Raw genomic sequence first — 24102 nt, 5'->3', positions numbered from 1 at the left:
ACCCTAAACCACGTAAAATATGCAAACCAAATTAGAGAACGTCTAACTTGTTTTTGCAGGGTTTGGTGATGTGATATGGCCATAATGTGATGATGACTATGTATGAGATGATCATTATTGTATTGTGGCAACCGGCAGGAGCCTTATGGTTGTCTTTAAATTTCATGTTGAGTAGTATTTCAAAGTAGTTGTAATATTTGCTACATGGAGGACAATCATGAAGATGGCGCCATTGACCTTGGTGCTTCACCGACGATGATGGAGATCATGCCCGTTGATGATGGAGATCATGTCCGTGCTTTGGAGATGAAGATCAAAGGCGCAAAGACAAAAGGGCCATATCATATCACATATGAACTGCATGTGATGTTAATCCTTTTATGCATCTTATTTTGCTTAGATTGCGACGGTAGCATTATAAGATGATCCCTCTCACTAAAATATCAAGATAATAAAGTGTTCATCCTTAGTAGCACCGTTGCCAAGACTTGTCGTTTCGAAGCATCTCGTGATGATCGGGTGTGATAGATTCAACAAGTGCATACAACGGGTGCAAGACAGTTTTGCACATGCGGATACTAAGGTGGCCTTGACGAGCCTAGCATGCACAGACATGGTCTTGGAACACGTGATACCGAAAGGTAGAGCATGAATCATATGATTGATATGATGAACACTTTGAGTGTTCGCCATTGAAGTTACATCTTGTCTCGTGATGATCGGACTTGGTGTGGTGGATTTGGTTCGTGTGATCACTAAGACAATTCGAGGGATATTGTTTTGAGTGGGAGTTCACCTAGTTTTTTAATTATGTTGAATTAAAATTTGAACTCAATTTATCATAAACATTAGTCTAAACTATTGCAAATATGTTGTAGATATGGCGTCCTCAATCAATTTTAACCAGTTCCTAGAGAAAGAAAAGCTTAAGAGCAACGGTAGCAACTTCACCGACTGGTTCCGTCATGTGAGGATCTTCCTCAATGGCGGAAATCTGCAATATGTGCTTGATGCACCGCTAGGTGACCCTCCTGCAGAAACTGAAACCGATGAAGTAAAGAATGTTTACGCGACTCGGAAAACTCGGTACTCTCAAGTTCAGTGTGCCATCCTATGCAGTCTGGAAGCCGATCTTCAAAAACGTTTTGAGCACCACGATCCACATGAGTTAATCAATGAGTTGAAGACTATCTTTGAAACTCATGCGGCCGTGGAATGCTATGAAGCATCGAAACACTTCTTCAGATGCATGATGGAAGAAGGCAGCTCCGTTAGTGAGCACATGCTTGCCATGACCGGGCATGCGAAGAAACTCAGTGATTTGGGAATAGTGATTCCTAACCGACTGGGGATTAATCGTGTCCTTCAATCACTGCCACCTAGTTACAAGAACTTTGTGATGAACTACAATATGCAGAACATGAACAAAGAGTTACCTGAACTCTTCTCCATGCTAAAATCTGCTGAGATTGAGATCAAGAAAGAGCACCAAGTGTTGATGGTCAACAAGACCACCAGTTTCAAGAAACATGGCAAGTCTAAGGGAAAATTCAAGAAGGGTGGCAAGAAAGCTGCCACGCCTCCTGTGAAACCTAAGACTGGCCCTAAGCCTGATGCTGAGTGCTATTACTGCAAGGAGAAGGGACACTGGAAGCGTAATTGCTCCAAGTATTTGGCGGATCTGAAGAGCGGCCTTGTCAAGAAGAAGAAAGAAGGTATATCTGATATACATGTTATAGATGTTTATCTTACTGGTTCTCGCACTAGTACCTGGGTATTTGATACTGTTTCGGTTGCTCATATTTGTAACTCGAAACAGGAACTAAAGAATAAACGAAGACTACTAAAGGATGAAGTGACTATGCGCGTTGGAAATGGATCCAAAGTCGATGTGATCGCTGTCGGCACACTTCCTCTACATCTACCTTCGGGATTAGTTTTAAGCCTCAATAATTGTTATTTTGTACCCGCGTTGAGCATGAACATTATATCTGGATCTTGTTTAATGCAAGATGGTTATTCATTCAAGTCTGAGAATAATGGTTGTTCTATTTTTATGAATAATATCTTTTATGGTCGAGCACCTGAAAAGAATGGCTTATTTCTGTTAGATCTCGATAGTAGTGATACACATATACATAACATTGATGCTAAGCGAATTAAATTGAATGATAATTCTACTTATATGTGGCACTGTCGTCTTGGTCATATTGGAGTGAAACGCATGAAGAAACTCCATACCAATGGATTACTTGAATCACTTGACTTTGAGTCACTTGATAGATGCGAAGCATGTCTAATGGGAAAAATGACTAAGACTCCATTCTCTGGTATTATGGAGCGAGCTACTGAATTATTGGAAATCATACATACCGATGTGTGCGGACCAATGAGTGTAGCATCGCGCGGTGGTTATAGTTATGTTCTAACCTTCACAGATGATCTGAGTAGATATGGGTATATCTATTTCATGAAACATAAATCCGAAACTTTTGAGAAGTTTAAGGAATTCCAAAGTGAGGTAGAAAATCAACGTAACAAGAAGATTAAATTTCTACGATCTGATCGCGGAGGTGAATATCTGAGTTATGAGTTTGGCATGCATTTAAAGAAATGCGGAATACTTTCACAATTGACACCGCCGGGAACACCACAACGAAACGGTGTGTCCGAACGTCGTAATCGAACTCTCTTAGATATGGTTCGTTCTATGATGTCTCTTACTGATTTGCCGTTATCATTTTGGAGTTATGCATTAGAGACAGCCGCATTCACTTTAAATAGAGCACCATCAAAATCCGTTGAAACGACACCGTATGAATTATGGTTTAATAAGAAACCTAAGCTGTCGTTCCTAAAAGTTTGGGGTTGCGAAGCCTATGTAAAAAAGTTACAACCGGACAAGCTAGAACCCAAAGCGGAGAAATGCATCTTCATAGGATACCCTAAGGAAACTATAGGGTACACTTTCTATCACAGATCCGAAGGCAAGATCTTTGTTGCTAAGAACGGAACCTTTCTTGAGAAAGAATTTCTCACTAAAGAAGTGACTGGAAGAAAAGTAGAACTCGATGAGATTGAAGAATCTCTCGCTCGTTGATCGAGTAGCGCGATGCGGAAGATGTTCCTGTGCCGCCTACACCGGCAACAGAGGAAGCTAATGATAATGATCATGAAACTTCAAATGAGACAACTACTGAACCTCGCAGATCGACAAGGGAACGTGCCACTCCTGATTGGTATGATCCTTGTCTAAATGTCATGATTGTGGATAACAATGATGAAGACCCTGCAACGTATGAAGAAGCGATGATGAGCCCAGATTCCAACAAATGGCAAGAAGCCATGAAATCCGAAATGGGATCCATGTATGATAACAAAGTATGGACTTTGGTAGACTTACCTGATAGCCGAAAGGCTGTCGAGAATAAATGGATCTTCAAGAGAAAAACAGATGCTGATGGTAATATTACTGTCTATAAAGCTCGACTTGTCGCAAAGGGTTTCCGACAAATTCAAGGTGTTGACTACGATGAGACTTTCTCACCTGTAGCGAAGCTAAAATCTGTGAGGATTTTGTTAGCAATAGCTGCATTTTTCGATTATGAGATTTGGCAGATGGATGTCAAAACGGTGTTCCTTAATGGAGACATTGAGGAAGAGTTGTATATGGTACAACCCAAAGGTTTTGTTGATCCTAAAAATGCTGACAAAGCATGCAAACTTCAGCGTTCAATCTATGGACTGAAGCAAGCATCGAGAAGTTGGAACCGACGTTTTGATAAGGTGATAAAAGACTTCGGGTTTATACAGTGTCATGGAGAGGCCTGTATTTACAAGAAAGTGAGTGGGAGCTCTGTAGCATTCCTGATATTATATGTAGATGACATATTATTGATTGGGAATGATATAGAACTATTAAGCAGTGTAAAGGGTTATTTGAATAATAGTTTTTCAATGAAAGACCATGGTGAAGCATCATATATATTAGGCATCAAGATTTATAGAGATAGATCAAGACGTCTAATAGGGCTATCACAGAGTACATATCTGGACAAGATTCTAAAGAAGTTTAGAATGGATGAAAGTAAGAAAGGATTCTTACCTATGTTACCAGGCAAGGTCTTGAGTAAGACTCAAGGTCCGGCTACGGCAGAAGAAAGAGAAAGGATGAGTCAGATCCCCTATGCCTCGGCAGTAGGCTCTATCATGTATGCCATGCTATGTACAAGACCGGATATAGCACATGCTGTTAGTTTGACTAGCAGATATCAAAGTGATCCAGGAATGGAACACTGGACAGCGGTCAAGAATATCCTGAAGTACTTGAAAAGAACTAAGGATATGTTTCTTTGTTATGGAGGTGACCAAAAGCTCGTTGTAACAAGTTACACCGATGCAAGTTGGAACACTGATCCTGATGACTCTAAGTAACAGTCTGGGTACGTGTTTATATTGAATGGTGCTGCAGTAAGCTGGGCAAGTTCGAAGCAGTGCACGGTGGCGAAATCCTCAACAGAATCGGAGTACATAGCGGCTTCAGAGGCTTCATCAGAAGCGGTATGGATGAAGAGGTTCATTATAGAGCTCGGTGTGGTTCCTAGTGCATTGGACCCACTAGTCATCTACTGTGACAACATGGGTGCCATCGCCAATGCACAAGAACCAAGGTCATACAAGAGGCTGAAGCATATCAAGCCGCGTTATCATTCGGTTCGCGAGTACATCGAAGATGGAGAAGTAAAGATTTGCAAAGTACACACTGATCTGAATGTAGCAGATCCGTTGACTAAAGCTCTCCCTAGGGCAAAGCATGACCAACACCAGAATGCCATGGGTGTTAGGTACCTTACAATGTAATCTAGATTATTGACTCTAGTGCAAGTGGGAGACTGTTGGAGATATGCCCAAGAGGCAATAATAAAAGTGGTTATTATATATCTTTATGTTTATGATAAATGTTTATATACCATGCTATAATTGTATTAACCGAAACATTGATACATGTGTGTTATGTAAACAAACAAATGAGTCCCTAGTAAGCCTCTTAACTAGCTTGTTGATTAATAGATGATTAGTTTCATAATCATGAACATTGGATGTTATTAATGACAAGGTTATATCATTATATGAATGATGTAATGGACACACCCAATTAAGCGTAGCATAAGATCACGTCATTAAGTTATTTGCTATAAGCTTTCGATACATAGTTACCTAGTCCTTATGACCATGAGATCATGTAAATCACTTATGCCGGAAAGGTACTTTGATTACATCAAACGCCACTGCGTAAATGGGTGGTTATAAAGGTGGGATTAAGTATCCGGAAAGTATGAGTTGAGGCATATGGATCAACAGTGGGATTTGTCCATCCCGATGACGGATAGATATACTCTGGGCCCTCTCGGTGGAATGTCGTCTAATGTCTTGCAAGCATATGAATAAAGTTCATAAGAGACTACATACCACGGTACGAGTAAAGAGTACTTGTCAGGAGACGAGGTTGAACAAGGTATAGAGTGATACCGATGATCAAACCTCGGACAAGTAGAATATCGCGTGACAAAGGGAATTGGTATCGTATGTGAATGGTTCATTCGATCACTAAAGTCATTGTTGAATATGTGGGAGCCTTTATGGATCTCCAGATCCCGCTATTGGTTATTGGTCGGAGTGAGTACTCAACCATGTCCGCATAGTTCACGAACCGTAGGGTGACACACTTAAAGTTGGATGTTGAAATGGTAGAACTTGAATATGGAATGGAGTTCGAATATTTGTTCGAAGTCCCGGATGAGATCCCGGACATCACGAGGAGTTCCGGAATGGTCCGGAGAATAAGATTCATATATAGGATGTCATTTTATGTGTTTGAAAATGATCCGGTGCATTTATGGAAGGTTCTAGAAGGTTCTAGAAAAATCCGGAAGAAAGTCACTTTGGAAGGCGGAGTCCCGAAGGGACTCCACCACCATGGCCGGCCAACCCTAGGGGGTGGAGTCCCAGGTGGACTCCACCTAAGGTGGCCGGCCACCCCCTCCCAAGGGAAGGTGGGAATCCCACCTCTAGTGGGAGTCCTAGCTTGGGTAGGTTTCATGTGATATGGAAGGTTTTGGTTTGGGGTCTTATTCGAAGACTTGTAGACCAACTCTTGGGTGTTCCACCTATATAATGAGGGCCAAGGGGAGGGGGCCGGCCACCACAAAGCCACAAGCTGGCCGCACCCCATAGAGGCCGGCCACCCCCTCTCCCCAAACCCTAGCCGCCCCACTCCTCCTTCTTCCCCGCACGCTTAGCGAAGCTCCGCCGGGATTCTCCACCGCCACCGACACCACGCCGTCGTGCTGTCAGATTCAAGAGGAGCTACTACTTCCGCTGCCCGCTGGAATGGGGAGGTGGATGATACGCGTACAGCACGCGTCCGTTGGGAACCCCAAGAGGAAGGTGTGATGCGTACAGCGGCAAGTTTTCCCTCAGTATGAAACCAAGGTTTATCGAACCAGTAGGAGCCAAGAAGCATGTTGAAGGTTGATGGCGGCGAGATGTAGTGCGGCGCAACACCAGGGATTCCGGCGCCAACGTGGAACCTGCACAACACAACCAAAGTACTTTGCCCCAACGAAACAGTGAGGTTGTCAATCTCACCGGCTTGCTGTAACAAAGGATTAGATGTATAGTGTGGATGATGATTGTTTGCGTAAAACAAGAGAACAGATTGCAAGAGATTGTATTTCAGTATAGAGAATTGGACCGGGGTCCACAGTTCACTAGAGGTGTCTCTCCCATAAGATAAACAGCATGTTGGGTGAACAAATTACAGTTGGGCAATTGACAAATAAAGAGGGCATGACCATGCACATACATATTATGATGAGTATTGTGAGATTTAATTGGGCATTACGACAAAGTACATAGACCGCTATCCAGCATGCATCTATGCCTAAAAAGTCCACCTTCAGGTTATCATCCGAACCCCCTCCAGTATTAAGTTGCTAACAACAGACAATTGCATTAAGTATTGCGCGTAATGTAATCAGTGACTATATCCTCGAACATAGCACTAATGTTTTATCCCTAGTGGCAACAGCACATCCATAATCTTAGAGATTTCTGTCACTTCCCCAGATTCACGGAGACATGAACCCACTATCGAGCATAAATACTCCCTCTTGGAGTTACAAGCATCTACTTGGCCAGAGCATCTACTAGTAACGGAGAGCATGCAAGATCATAAACAACACATAGACATAACTTTGATAATCAACATAACAAGTATTCTCTATTCATCGGATCCCAACAAACGCAACATATAGAATTACAGATAGATGATCTTGATCATGTTAGGCAGCTCACAAGATCCGACAATTAAGCACAATGGGGAGAAGACAACCATCTAGCTACTGCTATGGACCCATAGTCCAGGGGTAGACTACTCACACATCACTCCGGAGGCGACCATGGCGGCGTAGAGTCCTCCGGGAGATGATTCCCCTCTCCGGCAGGGTGCCGGAGGCGATCTCCTGAATCCCCCGAGATGGGATTGGCGGCGGCGGCGTCTCTGGAAGGTTTTCCGTATCGTGGCTCTCGGTCCTGGGGGTTTCGCGACGGAGGCTTTAAGTAGGCGGAAGGGCAGGTCAGGAGGCGGCACGAGGGGCCCACACCACAGGGCCGCGCGGCCAAGGGGGGGCCGCGCCGCCCTAGGGTGTGGCCACCTCGTGGCCCCACTTCGTCTCCTCTTCGGTCTTCTGGAAGCTTCGTGGCAAAATAGGACCCTGGGCGTTGATTTCGTCCAATTGCGAGAATATTTCGTTACTAGGATTTCTCAAAACCAAAACAGCAGAAACAAAGAATCGGCACTTCAGCATCTTGTTAATAGGTTAGTTCCAGAAAATGCACGAATATGACATAAAGTGTGCATAAAACATGTAGATATCATCAATAATGTGGCATGGAACATAAGAAATTATCGATACGTCGGAGACGTATCAGCATCCCCAAGCTTAGTTCTGCTCGTCCCGAGCAGGTAAAACGATAACAAAGATAATTTCGGAGTGACATGCCATCATAACCTTGATCATACTATTTGTAAAGCATATGTAGTGAATGCAGCGATCAAAACAATGTATATGACATGAGTAAACAAGTGAATCATATAGCAAAGACTTTTCATGAATAGTACTTCAAGACAAGCATCAATAAGTCTTGCATAAGAGTTAACTCATAAAGCAATAATTCAAAGTAAAGGCATTGAAGCAACACAAAGGAAGATTAAGTTTCAGCGGTTGCTTTCAACTTGTAACATGTATATCTCATGGATATTGTCAACATAGAGTAATATAATAAGTGCAATATGCAAGTATGTAGGAATCAATGCACAGCTTCACACAAGTGTTTGCTTCTTGAGGTGGAGAGAAATAGGTGAACTGACTCAACAATAAAAGTAAAAGAATGGTCCTCCATAGAGGAAAAGCATCGATTGCTATATTTGTGCTAGAGCTTTGATTTTGAAAACATGAAACAATTTTGTCAACGGTAGTAATAAAGCATATGTAACATGTAAATTATATCTTACAAGTTGCAAGCCTCATGCATAGTATACTAATAGTGCCCGCACCTTGTCCTAATTAGCTTGGACTACCGGATCATCACAATGCACATGTTTTAACCAAGTGTCACAAAGGGGTACCTCTATGCCGCCTGTACAAAGGTCTAAGGAGAAAGCTCGCATTGGATTTCTCGCTATTGATTATTCTCAACTTAGACATCCATACCGGGACAACATAGACAACAGATAATGGACTCCTCTTTTATGCATAAGCATGTAACAACAATTAATAATTTTCTCATATGAGATTGAGGATATATGTCCAAAACTGAAACTTCCACCATGGATCATGGCTTTAGTTAGCGGCCCAATGTTCTTCTCTAACAATATGCATGCTTAACCATAAGGTGGTAGATCTCTCTTACTTCAGACAAGACGAACATGCATAGCAACTCACATGAAATTCAACAAAGAGTAGTTGATGGCGTCCCCAGTGAACATGGTTATCGCACAACAAGCAACTTAATAAGAGATAAAGTGCATAAGTACATATTCAATACCACAATAGTTTTTAAGCTATTTGTCCCATGAGCTATATATTGCAAAGGTGAATGATGGAATTTTAAAGGTAGCACTCAAGCAATTTACTTTGGAATGGCGGAAAATACCATGTAGTAGGTAGGTATGGTGGACACAAATGGCATAGTGGTTGGCTCAAGTATTTTGGATGCATGAGAGGTATTCCCTCTCGATACAAGGTTTAGGCTAGCAAGGCTTATTTGAAACAAACACAAGGATGAACCGGTGCAGCAAAACTCACATAAAAGACATATTGTAAACATTATAAGACTCTACACCGTCTTCCTTGTTGTTCAAACTCAATACTAGAAATTATCTAGACCTTAGAGAGACCAAATATGCAAACCAAATTTTAGCATGCTCTATGTATTTCTTCATTAATGGGTGCAAAGTATATGATGCAAGAGCTTAAACATGAGCACAACAATTGCCAAGTATCAGATTATCCAAGACATTATAGCAATTTACTACATGTATCATTTTCCAATTCCAACCATATAACAATTTAACGAAGAAGAAACTTCGCCATGAATACTATGAGTAGAAACTAAGGACATACTTGTCCATATGCTACAGCGGAGCGTGTCTCTCTCCCATAAAGTGAATGCTAGGATCCATTTTATTCAAACAAAACAAAAAACAAAAAACCGACGCTCCAAAGTAAAGAGATTGAGAAGTGGAGACTCCCCTTGCAGCGTGTCTTGATCTCCCCGGCAACGGCGCCAGAAATTTGCTTGATGCGTGTGGTTGGCACGTCCGTTGGGAAACCCAAGAGGAAGGTGTGATGCGCACAGCGGCAAGTTTCCCTCAGTAAGAAACCAAGGTTTAATCGGACCAGTAGGAGTCAAGAAGCACGTTGAAGGTTGATGGCGGCGAGATGTAGTGCGGCGCAACACCAGTGATTCCGGCGCCAACGTGGAACCTGCAAAACACAACCAAAGTACTTTGCCCCAACGAAACAGTGAGGTTGTCAATCTCACCGGCTTGCTGTAACAAAGAGTTAACCGTATTGTGTGGAAGATGATTGTTTGCAGAAAACAGTAGAACAAGTATTGCAGTAGATTGTATTTCAGTAAAGAGAATTGGACCGGGGTCCACAGTTCACTAGAGGTGTCTCTCCCATAAGACGAACAGCATGTTGGGTGAACAAATTACAGTTGGGCAATTGACAAATAAAGAGAGCATGACCATGCACATACATATCATGATGAGTATAGTGAGATTTAATTGGGCATTACGACAAAGTACATAGACCGTCATCCAACTGCATCTATGCCTAAAAAGTCCACCTTCAGGTTATCATCCGAACCCCCTCCAGTATTAAGTTGCAAACAACAGACAATTACATTAAGTATGGTGCGTAATGTAACTAGTGACTACATCCTTGAACATAGCACTAATGTTTTATCCCTAGTGGCAACAGCACAACACAACCTTAGAACTTTCTCACATCGTCCCGGTGTCAATGCAGGCATGAACCCACTATCGAGCATAAGTACTCCCTCTTGGAGTTAATAGCAAAAACTTGGCCAGAGTATCTACTAGTAACGGAGAGCATGCAAGATCATAAACAACACATAGATATAACTTTGATAATCAACATAACAAGTATTCTCTATTCATCGGATCCCAACAAACGCAACATATAGAATTACAGATAGATGATCTTGATCATGTTAGGCAGCTCACAAGATCCGACAATGATAGCACAATGGGGAGAAGACAACCATCTAGCTACTGCTATGGACCCATAGTCCAGGGGTAGACTACTCACACATCACACCGGAGGCGACCATGGCGGCGTAGAGTCCTCCGGGAGATGATTCCCCTCTCCGGCAGGGTGCCGGAGGCGATCTCCTGGATCCCCCGAGATGGGATCGGCGGCGGCGGCGTCTCTGGAAGGTTTTCCGTATCGTGGCTCTCGGTATTGGGGGTTTCGTCACGGAGACTTTTTATAGGCGGAAGGGCAGGTCAAGAGGCGGCACGGGGGCCCCACACCACAGGGCCGCGCGGCCAAGGGGGGGGCCGCGCCGCCCTAGGGTGTGGCCCCTCCGTGGCCCCTCTTCGTCTCTCCTTCGGACTGCGGGACGCTTCGTGAGAAAATAGGCCCCTGGGCTTGGATTTCGTCCAATTCCGAGAATATTTCCTTACTAGGATTTCTGAAACCAAAAACAGCAGACAAAGAATCGGCACTTCGGCATCTTGTTAATAGGTTAGTTCCAGAAAATGCACGAATATGACATAAAGTGTGCATAAAACATGTAGATAACATCAATAATGTGGCATGGAACATAAGAAATTATCGATACGTCGGAGACGTATCAGCATCCCCAAGCTTAGTTCTGCTCGTCCCGAGCAGGTAAAACGATAACACAGATAATTTCTGGAGTGACATGCCATCATAATCTTGATCATACTATTTGTAAAGCATATGTAGTGAATGCAACGATCAAAACAATGTATATGACATGAGTAAACAAGTGAATCATATAGCAAAGACTTTTCATGAATAGCACTTCAAGACAAGCATCAATAAGTCTTGCATAAGAGTTAACTCATAAAGCAATAATTCAAAGTAAAGGCATTGAAGCAACACAAAGAAGATTAAGTTTCAGCGGTTGCTTTCAACTTGTAACATGTATATCTCATGGATATTGTCAACATAGAGTAATATAATAAGTGCAATAAGCAAGTATGTAGGAATCAATGCACAGTTCACACAAGTGTTTGCTTCTTGAGGTGGAGAGAAATAGGTGAACTGACTCAACATTGAAAGTAAAAGAATAGTCCTCCATAGAGGAAAAGCATCGATTGCTATATTTGTGCTAGAGCTTTGATTTTGAAAACATGAAACAATTTTGTCAACGGTAGTAATAAAGCATATGCATCATGTAAATTATATCTTATAAGTTGCAAGCCTCATGCATAGTGTACTAATAGTGCCCGCACCTTGTCCTAATTAGCTTGGACTACCGGATCATCACAATGCATTGTTTTTACCAAGTGTCACAAAGGGGTACCTCTATGCCGCCTGTACAAAGGTCTAAGGAGAAAGCTCGCATTGGATTTCTCGCTATTGATTATTCTTCAACTTAGACATCCATACCGGGACAACATAGACAACAGATAATGGACTCCTCTTTTATGCATAAGCATATACCAACAATTAATAATTTTCTCATTTGAGATTTGAGGATTGTTGTCCAAAACTGAAACTTCCACCATGGAGCATGGCTTTAGTTAGCGGCCCAATGTTCTTCTCTAACATATGCATGCTTAACCATATGGTGGTAGATCTCTCTTACTTCAGACAAGACGGACATGCATAGCAACTCACATGAAATTCAACAATGAAAAGTTGATGGCGTCCCCAGTGAACATGGTTATCGCACAACAAGCAACTTAATAAGAGATAAAGTGCATAATTACATATTCAATACCACAATAGTTTTTAAGCTATTTGTCCCATGAGCTATATATTGCAAAAGTGAATGATGAAATTTTAAAGGTAGCACTCAAGCAATTTACTTTGGAATGGCGGAAAATACCATGTAGTAGGTAGGTATGGTGGACACAAATGGCATAGTGGTTGGCTCAAGTATTTTGGATGCATGAGAAGTATTCCCTCTCGATACAAGGTTTAGGCTAGCAAGGCTTATTTGAAACAAACACAAGGATGAACCGGTGCAGCAAAACTCACATAAAAGACATATTGAAAACATTATAAGACTCTACACCGTCTTCCTTGTTGTTCAAACTCAATACTAGAAATTATCTAGACCTTAGAGAAACCAAATATGCAAACCAAATTTTAGCATGCTCTATGTATTTCTTCATTAATGGGTGCAAAGCATATGATGCAAGAGCTTAATCATGAGCACAACAATTGCCAAGTATCACATTACCCAAGACATTTATAGCAATTACTACATGTATCATTTTCCAATTCCAACCATATAACAATTTAACGAAGGAGAAGCTTCGCCATGAATACTATAAGTAGAAACCAAGGACATACTTGTCCATATGCTACAGCGGAGCGTGTCTCTCTCCCATAAAGTGAATGCTAGGATCCATTTTATTCAAACAAAATAAAAAACAAAAACAAACCGACGCTCCAAGAAAAAGCACATAAGATGTGATGGAATAAAAATATAGTTTCAGGGGAGGAACCTGATAATGTTGTCGATGAAGAAGGGGATGCCTTGGGCATCCCCAAGCTTAGACGCTTGAGTCTTCTTGATATATGCAGGGGTGAACCACCGGGTGCATCCCCAAGCTTAGAGCTTTCACTCTCCTTGATCATGTTGCATCATACTCCTCTCTTGATCCTTGAAAACTTCCTCCACACCAAACTCGAAACAACTCATTAGAGGGTTAGTGCACAATATAAATTGACATATTCAGAGGTGACACAATCATTCTTAACACTTCTGGACATTGCATAATGCTACTGGACATTAATGGATCAAAGAAATTCATCCAACATAGCGAAAGAGGCAATGCGAAATAAAAGGCAGAATCTGTCAAAACAGAACAGTTCGTATTGACGAATTTTAAAATGGCACCAGACTTGCTCAAATGAAAATGCTCAAATTTAATGAAAGTTGCGTACATATCTGAGGATCATGCACGTAAATTGGCTTAATTTTCTGAGCTACCTACAGGGAGGTGGACTCAGATTCGTGACAGCAAAGAAATCTGGAACTGTGCAGTAATCCAAATCTAGTACTTACTTTTCTATCAACGGCTTAACTTGGCACAACAAAACACAAAACTAAGATAAGGAGAGGTTGCTACAGTAGTAAACAACTTCCAAGACACAAAATAAAAACAAAGTACTATAGGGGAAAACATGGGTTGTCTCCCATAAGCGCTTTTCTTTAACGCCTTTCAGCTAGGCGCAGAAAGTGTGTATCAAGTATTATCAAGAGACGAAGTGTCAACATTACCTTGGGCTTTACCCTTACCTTTCTTATTGTTTTTCTTTCCCTTTGGTTTAGGAAATGTATGAGTTTCCCCCGGTATAGAGGTGAATTTTAGAGTGCCTTCTCCAACATCAATGACTGCTCCCAATAGTTTCAGCAGGGATCTTCCGAGTGTGAGTTTTCCTGTTTCAACAACAAGATAATCAATGGATATTGTTCTTCCAAGAATGGTTGTATGCACACCTGCGGCTATTCCTTTAGGAATTATAGTAGAGTTATCAATGAGAGTTATTTCTTCTCCTCCTTCCTCGACTCCCCAAAGTTTCAAATATTTATAAATACTTTCAGGCATAAGGCAAAATTCATACATAATATCACAGTAGGCGTGGAGAGTTCGATCACCGATGACAATTTTAACAGCAGGATCCCACATTGAGAGTTTAGAGTTCACTAAGACTTGTTCAAGACGATTACGAACGTGGCAATAATTATCATTCAAGCGAGATGTACTTATCTCGAGATTATTTAATCTACTATAAATGCTAGTGAGGACTGAATCAAAGTTATTAGCTGAATCATGTGATGCAACCAACTTCTTTATGGCATTAAAAGCTTGATCCCCATTGCAATGAAGGAAATCTCCTCCCACTAAAGTATCCAAAGCATATCTATAGCGAACCATAAGACCAAAATAAAAATTACTGAGGAGCAAACTTAGAGTCATTTGAGGTTCAGTTTTACGATAAGAAGTAAAAATTCTAGACCAAGCATCCTTAAAACTCTCCTCATCCCCTTGTTTAAAAGTGAAGACTAATTCTTCAGCGAAGAAGTAACAGGTTCAGAGCTAGACATGGTAACAAAAGTAACTAATTTTTTTTGTATTTTAATATAGAGTGCAAGACAATAAAGCAAACTAGATAAAGTAAATGCAAGTAAACTAATTTTTTGTGTTTTTGATATAGTGAACAAGATAGCAAATAAAGTAAAACTAGCAACTAATTTTTTTGTATTTTGATTTAGTGCAGCAAACAAAGTAGTAAATAAAACTAAGCAAGACAAAAACAAAGTAAAGAGATTGAGAAGTGGAGACTCCCCTTGCAGCGTGTCTTGATCTCCCGGCAACGGCGCCGAGAAATTTGCTTGATGCGTGTGGTTGGCACGTCCGTTGGGAACCCCAAGAGGAAGGTGTGATGCGCACAGCGGCAAGTTTCCTCGAAGAAACCAAGGTTTAATCGGACCAGTAGGAGTCAAGAAGCACGTTGAAGGTTGATGGCGGCGAGATGTAGTGCGGCGCAACACCGATGATTCCGGCGCCAACGTGGAACCCGCAAAACACAACCAAAGTACTTTGCCCCAACGAAACAAAGTGAGGTTGTCAATCTCACCGGCTTGTCTGTAACAAAGAGTTAACCGTATTGTGTGGAAGATGATTGTTTGCAGAAAACAGTAGAACAAGTATTGCAGTAGATTGTATTTCAAGTAAAGAGAATTGGACCGGGGTCCCCAGTTCACTAGAGGTGTCTCTCCCATAAGACGAACGACATGTTGGGTGAACAAATTACAGTTGGGCAATTGACAAATAAAGAGAGCATGACCATGCACATACATATCATGATGAGTATAGTGAGATTTAATTGGGCATTACGACAAAGTACATAGACCGTCATCCAACCGCATCTATGCCTAAAAAGTCCACCTTCAAAGTTATCATCCGAACCCCCTCCAGTATTAAGTTGCAAACAACAGACAATTACATTAAGTATGGTGCGTAATGTAACTAGTGACTACATCCTTGAACATAGCACTAATGTTTTATCCCTAGTGGCAACAGCACAACACAACCTTAGAACTTTCTGTCACTGTCCCAGGTGTCAATGCAGGCATGAACCCACTATCGAGCATAAGTACTCCCTCTTGGAGTTAATAGCAAAAACTTGGCCAGAGTATCTACTAGTAACGGAGAGCATGCAAGATCATAAACAACACATAGATATAACTTTGATAATCAACATAACAAGTATTCTCTATTCATCGGATCCCAACAAACGCAACATATAGAATTACAGATAGATGATCTTGATCATGTTAGGCAGCTCACAAGATCCGACAATGATAGCACAATGGGGAGAAGACAACCATCTAGCTACTGCTATGGACCCATAGTCCAGGGGTAGACTACTCACACATCACACCGGAGGCGACCATGGCGGCGTAGAGTCCTCCGGGAGATGATTCCCCTCTCCGGCAGGGTGCCGGAGGCGATCTCCTGGATCCCCCGAGATGGGATCGGCGGCGGCGGCGTCTCTGGAAGGTTTTCCGTATCGTGGCTCTCGGTACTGGGGGTTTCGTCACGGAGACTTTTTATAGGCGGAAGGGCAGGTCAAGAGGCGGCACGGGGGCCCCACACCACAGGGCCGCGCGGCCAAGGGGGGGGCCGCGCCGCCCTAGGGTGTGGCCCCTCCGTGGCCCCTCTTCGTCTCTCCTTCGGACTTCTGGAAGCTTCGTGAGAAAATAGGCCCCTGGGCTTTGATTTCGTCCAATTCCGAGAATATTTCCTTACTAGGATTTCTGAAACCAAAAACAGCAGAAAACAGCAACTGGCACTTCGGCATCTTGTTAATAGGTTAGTTCCAGAAAATGCACGAATATGACATAAAGTGTGCATAAAACATGTAGATAACATCAATAATGTGGCATGGAACATAAGAAATTATCGATACGTCGGAGACGTATCAAGCGACAATAAAAATTAACATGTTCAGAGGTGACACAATCATTCTTAACACTTCTGGACATTGCATAAAGCTACTGGACATTAATGGATCAAATAAATTCATCCAACATAGCAAAAGAGGCAATGCGAAATAAAAGGCAGAATCTGTCAAAACAGAACAGTTCGTATTGACGAATTTTATCGAGGCACCAGACTTGCTCAAATGAAAATGCTCAAATTGAATGAAAGTTGCGTACATATCTTAGGATCACTCACGTAAATTGGCATAATTTTCTGAGTTACCTACAGAGAAAACAGCCCAGATTCGTGACAGCAAAGAAATCTGTTTCTGTGCAGTAATCCAAATCTAGTATGAACTTTTCTATCAACGACTTTACTTGGCAAAACAAAACACTAAACTAAGATAAGGAGAGGTTGCTACAGTAGTAAACAACTTCCAAGACACAAAATAAAAACAAAGTACTGTAGTAAAAACATGGGTTGTCTCCCATAAGCGCTTTTCTTTAACGCCTTTCAGCTAGGCGCAGAAAGTGTGTATCAAGTATTATCGAAGGGTGGTGCATATTCAGCGGGGTGTGGAGTTTTCTCAACCAGGCATAGTATATTAGATACATAAGTTTTAGCATCTCCCTTTTCATTAGTCTTAGGCTTGCTACTCTCATCAAACAAATTTTCAGGAACAAGCCAAGCATAGTTATTTTCTAGTGCATCATTCATCGCTAGGAGCTTACATGGTATTGGTGCTTTGATCTCCCCACCATCATTAATATTATTAGTGTACTTTATTCTATCCATATCCATCTTTTCAAGGAGACTAACAAAATTGGTATAAGAACCAAGCATATCATATTTAGCAAAGACCTTTCTAGCCTCTCTTGCTATACCACCAAATTCTCTAAGAAGGGTTTCTAAAACAAAATCTTTCTTTTTCCCTTCTTCCATATCACCAAGTGTGAGAAACATGTGTTGGATTATAGGATTGAGATTAACAAATTTAGTTTCCAACATGCGAACTAAAGCAGCAGCAGCAATTTCATAAGTAGGAGCAAGGTCTACCAAGTATCTATCCTCAAAATCGTCAATGGTACTAACATGGTTGAAAAATTCCTCTATATTATTTCTCCCAACTATAGACCCACGTCCTACCGGTATGTCTTTCGTGGTAAAATTAAAAGGAAACATGATGAATCAAGTAAAGTAAATGCAAGTAACTAATTTTTTTGTGTTTTTGATATAGCAAACAAGATAGCAAATAAAGTAAAACTAGCAACTAATTTTTTTGTATTTTGATTTAGTGCAGCAAACAAAGTAGTAAATAAAACTAAGCAAGACAAAAACAAAGTAAAGAGATTGGGAAGTGGAGACTCCCCTTGCAGCGTGTCTTGATCTCCCCGGCAACGGCGCCAGAAAAAGAGCTTGATACGCGTACAGCACGCGTCCGTTGGGAACCCCAAGAGGAAGGTGTGATGCGTACAGCGGCAAGTTTTCCTCGATGAAACCAAGGTTTATCGAACCAGTAGGAGCCAAGAAGCACGTTGAAGGTTGATGGCGGCGAGATGTAGTGCGGCGCAACACCAGGGATTCCGGCGCCAACGTGGAACCTGCACAACACAACCAAAGTACTTTGCCCCAACGAAACAGTGAGGTTGTCAATCTCACCGGCTTGCTGTAACAAAGGATTAGATGTATAGTGTGGATGATGATTGTTTGCGAAACAAGAGAACAGTATTGCAAGAGATTGTATTTCAAGATAGAGAATTGGACCGGGGTCCACAGTTCACTAGAGGTGTCTCTCCCATAAGATAAACAAGCATGTTGGGTGAACAAATTACAGCTTGGGCAATTGACAAATAAAGAGGGCATGACCATGCACATACATATTATGATGAGTATTGTGAGATTTAATTGGGCATTACGACAAAGTACATAGACCGCTATCCAGCATGCATCTATGCCTAAAAAGTCCACCTTCAGGTTATCATCCGAACCCCCTCCAGTATTAACTTGCTAACAACAGACAATTGCATTAAGTATTGCGCGTAATGTAATCAGTGACTATATCCTCGAACATAGCACTAATGTTTTATCCCTAGTGGCAACAGCACATCCATAATCTTAGAGATTTCTGTCACTTCCCAGATTCACGGAGACATGAACCCACTATCGAGCATAAATACTCCCTCTTGGAGTTACAAGCATCTACTTGGCCAGAGCATCTACTAGTAACGGAGAGCATGCAAGATCATAAACAACACATAGACATAACTTTGATAATCAACATAACAAGTATTCTCTATTCATCGGATCCCAACAAACGCAACATATAGAATTACAGATAGATGATCTTGATCATGTTAGGCAGCTCACAAGATCCGACAATTAAGCACAATGGGGAGAAGACAACCATCTAGCTACTGCTATGGACCCATAGTCCAGGGGTAGACTACTCACACATCACTCCGGAGGCGACCATGGCGGCGTAGAGTCCTCCGAGAGATGATTCCCCTCTCCGGCAGGGTGCCGGAGGCGATCTCCTGAATCCCCCGAGATGGGAGGCGGCGGCGGCGTCTCTGGAAGGTTTTCCGTATCGTGGCTCTCGGTACTGGGGGTTTCACGACGGAAGCTTTAAGTAGGCGGAAGGGCAGGTCAGGAGGCGGCACGAGGGGCCCACACCACAGGGCCGCGCGGCCAAGGGGGGGGCCGCGCCGCCCTAGGGTGTGGCCACATCGTGGCCCCACTTCGTCTCCTCTTCGGTCTTCTGGAAGCTTCGTGGCAAAATAGGACCCTGGGCGTTGATTTCGTCCAATTCCGAGAATATTTCGTTACTAGGATTTCTGAAACCAAAAACAGCAGAAACAAAGAATCGACACTTCGGCATCTTGTTAATAGGTTAGTTCCAGAAAATGCACGAATATGACATAAAGTGTGCATAAAACATGTAGATATCATCAATAATGTGGCATGGAACATAAGAAATTATCGATACGTCGGAGACGTATCAGTGGACGTCGTCTTCATCAACAACCGAACGTGTGACCGAGTACGGAGGTGCTGCCCGTTCGTGGCGCCGTGATCAAGATCTTCTACGCGCTTTTGCAAGCGGCAAGTGAACGTCTACCGCAGCAACAAGAGCCTCATCTTGTAGGCTTTGGAATCTCTTCAAGGGTGAGACTCGACAATCCCCTTGTTGCTACCGTCTTCTAGATTGCATCTTGGCTTGGATTTCGTGTTTGCGGTAGGAAATTTTTTGTTTTCTATGCTACGTTATCCTACATTTACATCATTATTATGCATTTTCCGGCACTAACCTATTAACGAGATGCCGAAGCACCAGTTGCTGTTTTCTGCTGTTTTTGGTTTCAGAAATCCTACAAAGGAAATATTCTCGGAATTGGACGAAACCAACGCCCAGGGTCTTATTTTTCCACGGAACTTCCAAAAGAACGAAGAGCATACGAGGTGGGGCGACGAGGCGCCCAGACCATAGGGCCGCGCGGCCAGGGTGGGGCCCACGCTGCCCTATGTTGTGGGGCCCTCGTGCCTCCATCGACCCTGCCCTTCCGCCTACTTAAACTCTCCATCGCGAAAACCCTATTACCGAGAGCCACGATACGGAAATACTTCCAGAGACGCCGCCGCCGCCACTCCCATCTCGGGGGATTCAGGAGATCGACTCCGGCACCCTGCCGGAGAGGGGAATCATCACCGGAGGGCTCTACATCACCATGCCCGCCTCCGGATTGATGTGTGAGTAGTTCATCCTTAGACTATGGGTCCATAGCAGTAGCTAGATGGTTGTCTTCTCCTCATTGTGCTATCATGTTAGATCTTGTGAGCTGCCTATCATGATCAAGATCATATATTTGTAATGCTACATGTTGTGTTTGTTTGGATCCGATGAATATTGAATACTATGTCAAGTTGATTATCAATCTATCATATATGTGTTGTTTATGTTCTTGCATGCTCTCCGTTGCTAGTAGAGGCCCTGGCCAAGTTGATACTTGTGACTCCAAGAGGGAGTATTTATGCTCGATAGTGGGTTCATGCCTCCATTGAATCTGGGACAGGGACAGAAAGTTCTAAGGTTGTGGATGTGCTGTTGCCACTAGGGATAAAACATCAATGCTTTGTCTAAGGATATTTGTGTTGATTACATTACGCACCATAGTTAATGCAATTGTCTGTTGTTTGCAACTTAATACTAGAAGGGGTGCCGATGCTAACGCGAAGGTGGACTTTTTAGGCATAGATGCATGCTGGATAGCGGTCTATGTACTTTGTCGTAATGCCCTGATTAAATCTCATAGTAATCATCATGATATGTATGCATCTCTATTTGTCAATTGCCCAACTGTAATTTGTTCACCCAACATGGTATTTATCTTATGGGAGAGACACCACTAGTGAACTGTGGACCCCGGTCCATTCTTTTACATCTGAATACAATCTACTGCAATCATTGTTCTCTACTGTTCTTCGCAAACAAACACCATCTTCCACACTATACATTTAATCCTTTGTTTACAGCAAGCCGGTGAGATTGACAACCTCACTGTTACGTTGGGGCAAAGTATCTTGATTGTGTTGTGCAGGTTCCACCTTGGCGCCGGAATCCCTGGTGTTGTGCCGCACTACACTCCGTCACCAACGACCTTCACGTGGCCCTTGACTCCTACTGGTTCGATAAACCTTGGTTTCTTACTGAGGGAAAACTTGTTGTTGTACGCATCACACCTTCCTCTTGGGGTTCCCAACGGACGTGTGCTTCACGCGTTATCAGCGTCCCCATCAGTAATAACACCTTTGGGCTTCTTCTGACACATTGCAGTCAAGAATGTCCGAAGCAGCCAAGCATATGTATCTTCTGTCTCGTCTGACATGAGAGCGCATGCAAACACCATAGTCTTACGATGATTGTTCAGGCCTACAAAAGGAATAAATGGCATAGCATACCGGTTCATCTTGTACGTGCTATCAAACACCACCACGTCGCCAAAATCCTGATAGTCCTGCCGTGACTGAGAATCACACCAGAACATGCTTTTCAGCCGTCCTTCATCATCTACTTGGTAATCAAAAAAGAATTCAGGATCACTCTTCTTCCTCGCGGCCATAATACCAAGTGTTGTGGCAGCATCACCCTTCGCAATAAGCTTCCTCTTCTCCCTGCAACATAGGTTGTACAGATCTCGCCTTACGAAGCCTACACCACCGTAGCCATGTCTTCTGAGAAAGTGTTTCATAATCATGTACTTTCTCATCCCACTTGCTCCCAAAGATAGTATCTCAGCTCTCTGGCACGGCTTAATCTTTCTGTGCGATCGAAGAAATGGTACTTCGTCCGGTCTAGCTGGTTTATGGCTGTGATTGCCGTAAAAACTTTTGCAACGAGTCTCGGGTCTTAGCCTACGACTGCGGCCTTCCTGCGTTAAGAGCTTTTCCTGACGTTTCCCTGCCCTGGATCAGACATACCGCCTTAACCGTATTTCTACCTTACCACGTTTCCCTCGCTTTGCCCTCTTCAAAATGTCCTTTCGGATGCTGAAGCCATGCTCTCTCGCATAGCTGTTGTACCAGACAAAAGCCGCCGGTTCGGAATCAAATGTCATGTCTAATATTTTACAGTGCTCTTCCACAGAGTGCATCTTATATTCATTACTCACAATATCTGGGTCTGCTTGACTGTGATGTTCACGCCCATTGTCAGCACCAGATATCACCTACACATGTAGGGAAAATAAGTCATAAAAGTTGTCGTTCCAACAGTAACATTGAAGGTTTGCCATACTAAAACTATATACTTACTTCGCTCTTATTTTCAGAGCTTGATTCCTCGTGATGCAGTCCTACCTCCACGCTATATTCATCAAACCCAACCTCCATGTCTGAATACTCATCCTCCTCGTGACCACTGTGTAGCACCTACACAGCAAAAAACAAAGAATGTAACATGTCATTTCATTGCTTCCATTCATTGGTAGCCATTAAAAAATAATTAACATACTTCACTCATGTTTTCTGAGGACGCCGATGATGGAAGGTTCTCCCCAAAAGGAGGTACATTTTCATAGATCCTGGATTTGGAACTATTCTCCGAAGTAGAATCATCATCGCCCGTATATCCGTCATCCCCGTCACTCCAAGTTGAGCTATAGTCCCTCATTTCTCCAAAAACTACACAAAACCCGCACGCAATAAAGAACTAATGCAAAATTCTAAACAATAACGCAATGCAAATCACTATTTCATATTTAGTACACTTAATTAAACGCACACGGATAGCGGACAGTCTGGCAGCGAGGAGCCGGCCTGTCCGCCACAGGCCGGACTGTCTGGTGCTCGTGTGCCGGCCTGTCTTCCGTGCGCCGGACACGCAAGATGAGCCGCCGGACATGTCCGGCGGCAGAGATTCAAACTTACCTCCACGTTGTGTCCAACAGAAGATCGCCTCGCCGGAGAGACGGAGCTCGAGGCGACGGAGTGCAGCAGAGGCATCTCGTCGAGCAGGCCCTGAAGATCGTGGAGATGAGAGTGCCGCGATCGTCGGGAAGATATGCCCTGGTGGAGGAGGTCTATGGTGACGGAGTGCGGCGCCGACGGCGGCTCGTCGAGCTCCGGGGAGATGCCGGTGAAGAGGAGATCGTGGAGAAGCGACGGAGGAGCCCTGTGGCGGAGGAGTGCGGCGGTGAGGAGGTGATCGTGGCGTCGGAGATCGTGCGACGGGACGGCGGCACCCGGCTCGTCGAGTTCCAACGTGGAGGAGAACGATCACGATCACGATCATGGGAGGAAGACGCATACGGTATACGGACGGTCATATACGAGTTCACATACGGGCGTCATACGAGCTTGGATATGGGTTTGGTGGGCTTTTGTGCCCAAACTAGTTTTGGAGGGGGGGGGGGGGGGGGGGGGGTTGTACTGAAGCACACGCCATGTTACTATGTTACAAGAGTTCGTTTGTACCCTGGTCCATTTTCTATACAAGTTGTGGCGTCAACACTGCTTTGCAAATTCTACTGCCTGTGTGCACATCTAATCTCTCTGCTAATGCTACTTCCAGGTGCTGCAGTGCGTGGGTGGTCACTTGGCCAGGCACATTAACTTGGAGTTCTCCAAAGAAACTGTCATGGAGATGGGGGTTGAGAAATCACAAAGCATTCAAGAACCATGGCGGGAACTGTATATGTGATAATTCTACAACCCTACCGGCTCTGTGCACTATGGGCCCATTTATTGGGATGTATTCTGTGCATGGTTCTGGAATGATGAATTTTTTTTTCCTTTTACGTCCAACATATATTCTCTAT

At 43.1% G+C, this 24102-nt stretch overlaps 1 protein-coding gene across 1 annotated transcript in view; it reads left to right on the top strand.

Moving 5' to 3' along the window:
- Positions 1–24020, top strand: part of LOC139830447 (uncharacterized) — a 171218-nt gene extending 147198 nt beyond the window's left edge. The window contains exon 2 of the mRNA XM_071818493.1: positions 23856–24020. Coding sequence (XP_071674594.1) covers positions 23856–23984 — 129 coding nt within the window. The 3' untranslated portion in view covers positions 23985–24020. The remainder of the gene's footprint in view (positions 1–23855) is intronic.
- The last annotated feature ends 82 nt before the right edge of the window (positions 24021–24102 follow it).

The sequence above is a fragment of the Lolium perenne genome, chromosome 1 (genome assembly GCF_019359855.2).
Source record: "Lolium perenne isolate Kyuss_39 chromosome 1, Kyuss_2.0, whole genome shotgun sequence".
In the NCBI taxonomy this organism is placed as follows: domain Eukaryota; kingdom Viridiplantae; phylum Streptophyta; class Magnoliopsida; order Poales; family Poaceae; genus Lolium; species Lolium perenne.
This window is presented reverse-complemented; position numbering and strand designations above follow the sequence as displayed.